Below are 2,500 nucleotides of genomic sequence, written 5' to 3' on the forward strand. Positions count from 1 at the left end.
AGGTCTATGAGGAACATGAGCTCAAAAAACCAGCTCTACAAAGCCATGAACAAGGCATATGAACCGTAGTGTATCTCGGATTCTGCAATGTCAAACAGACTGCAGAAAATGATCGCTACCTCTCGCTAGGTCATTAGTGTATCGCAAAGTATTTATTTTGTTTCTTTCCCGAACATATTTAGAGGGCTCAGGATAACAATAACCCCCCCCCCCCCCCACCCACCCACCCCCCCCCCCCCCCCCCCCCCCCGCTCATAACATCAAACAACCAAAAAACAAAAACAAACAAAAAACCCCAAAAGCCCCCAAACAAACAAACAAACAAACAAACAAACAAACAAGACAAACAACAGCAACAACAGAAGAAAAATATCCTTGACTCAATCCAGGATTTAATTTGGTAATCGTTTAAAAGTTTCGTCTCGTACGTTTGATTTTTCAATGTCTCTGACAGCTCGTCGACCATAGTGTGATCCATGCCTGTCACATTTCCTTGCGGGTACTCCTGCCATTCAGGCTGAGTCATTCTGTCTTTGGCAAGAGAATGTCATTAAAATACTCAACCATTGTGTCCCCTTCATATACAAGTCATATAAAAACACATTTTAAAAATATGTCAAGTTATGAAAGACAGAAAAGCTGATTTCATTTTTTTCCTGTACTCTATTCTCTCTGTTTTATCTAACGCTGTGTTACACACAACTTTCCTATCTTTATTTCACACGACTGCCAGTTTGTTTTTTTTTTGTTTTTTTTTATTCCCCCCCCCCCCCCCCCCCCCCCACTTGATTATTCAAATGTCTATCCTACCATGACAAGAGCTCGTATAATTAAAACCTCCGATTGTACAAAGGCCAAAAAAAATATTCAATCATTAATGTATGTAAACATAGAAGTCCCTACGACATAATTGCTCCATGTGGCCTATTGGGGGAATATTACATTGTGAGCATAGTGAAATTATGGAAATGGTCTGAATAACTGTAGATATGTGGCATCGGTTGCTAGTTTATTTACTTGTTTCTTTTGTTTTGTTTTGTTTTTGTTTTGATTTTTGTTTACACTGTTGACTATCTCCCACCAAGAACACTCAAGTCGTTCGTCGTGCCACCAACAGTCTTGCTTTGGGCCTCATCTCGTCACGTGATCTTGTAGAAGTTGTCCGTAGTCAAGTCACCGACACATATGCATTGGTCACAGGTAGGTACAGTCAAATATTGTGAAATATAATAATATAATGCATACATTATTTTATAGAAATGACTGTATGTTTTTGAAGGTTTGCATAACATTACAATATTTACAGTGGTGGTCTATTTTTAGAAAATAAAACACGGTCTATTCTCGGGTACTGTCCTTAAACTCAGTTCAAACATGTCACAAGGCAGTGTTCTACCAGATTCTCTTCGTCCTCCAAATCGTCACGTGCAAGTGCATTTGGGCGACACATCCACCGTTTAAGTTGACCATATACCGTTACTTAATATGTTGTCCATAACGAAGGGACAGAATCAGTGGTAATCACATCTTTGGTTGTCTAATTAAAAGGGATTTAATAAACTTGATCTTATCTTACCTGATAATTTGAGCAATTTATCTCCCTTTACAGCCGTGAGTGTTGACATTCCAGAGTTCCCTCCCATAGACAAGATTGTGAGAGCCTGGGCGTATCCATGGGGCCTACGGTGCCTCAAAGAGTCTGAGTAAGTCAAGGTTTCATATGGCTATAAAGGACTGCATATGTCAAATCATAATATGATTATGGATAGGGTTATTTCATCATCATCATCATCATCATCATCATCATCATCATCATCATCATCATCATCATCATCATCATCATCATCATCATCATCATCATCACATCATCATCATCAACATCATCATAATCATCATCATCGTCGTCATCGTCGTCCTAATCATCATCACCACCACCACCCCATAACAACAGCAACAAACACTATCACTACCACCACCACTACTACTCGTAGTAGTACTACAACTATTTCTGCTACTACTACTACTACTACTACTACTACTACTACTACTACTATTACTACTACTACTACTACTACTACTACTACTTCTACTACTACTACTACTACTACTACTACTACTACTACTACTACTACTACTACTGTTACTACTACTACTACTACTACTACTACTACTACTACTACTACTACTACTACTCCTCCTACTACTACTACTACTTCTACCACTACTACTACTACTACTACTACTACTACTACTATACTACTACTACTACTACTACTACTACTAACTACTAACTACTACTACTACTACTACTACTACTACTACTACTACTACTACTACTACTACTACTACTACTACTACTACTACTACTACTACTACTACTACTACTACTACTACTACTACTACTACTACTACTACTACTACTTACTACTACTATACTACTACTACTACTACTACTACTACTACTACTACTACTACTACTACTACATACTACTACTACTAT

At 38.0% G+C, this 2,500-nt stretch overlaps 1 protein-coding gene across 1 annotated transcript in view; it reads left to right on the forward strand.

Moving 5' to 3' along the window:
• Window positions 1-2,500, forward strand: part of LOC144966763 (stAR-related lipid transfer protein 6-like) — a 10,906-nt gene that overhangs the window by 7,943 nt on the left and 463 nt on the right. Inside the window, exons 4-5 of the mRNA XM_078903536.1 lie at window positions 1,086-1,200; window positions 1,610-1,703. Coding sequence (XP_078759662.1) covers window positions 1,086-1,200; window positions 1,610-1,703 — 209 coding nt within the window. The remainder of the gene's footprint in view (window positions 1-1,085; window positions 1,201-1,609; window positions 1,704-2,500) is intronic.

Source organism: Berghia stephanieae, chromosome 2 (genome assembly GCF_034508935.2).
Source record: "Berghia stephanieae isolate SIO BIC M18660-M18661 chromosome 2, UCSD_Bste_1.3, whole genome shotgun sequence".
NCBI classification, from domain to species: domain Eukaryota; kingdom Metazoa; phylum Mollusca; class Gastropoda; order Nudibranchia; family Aeolidiidae; genus Berghia; species Berghia stephanieae.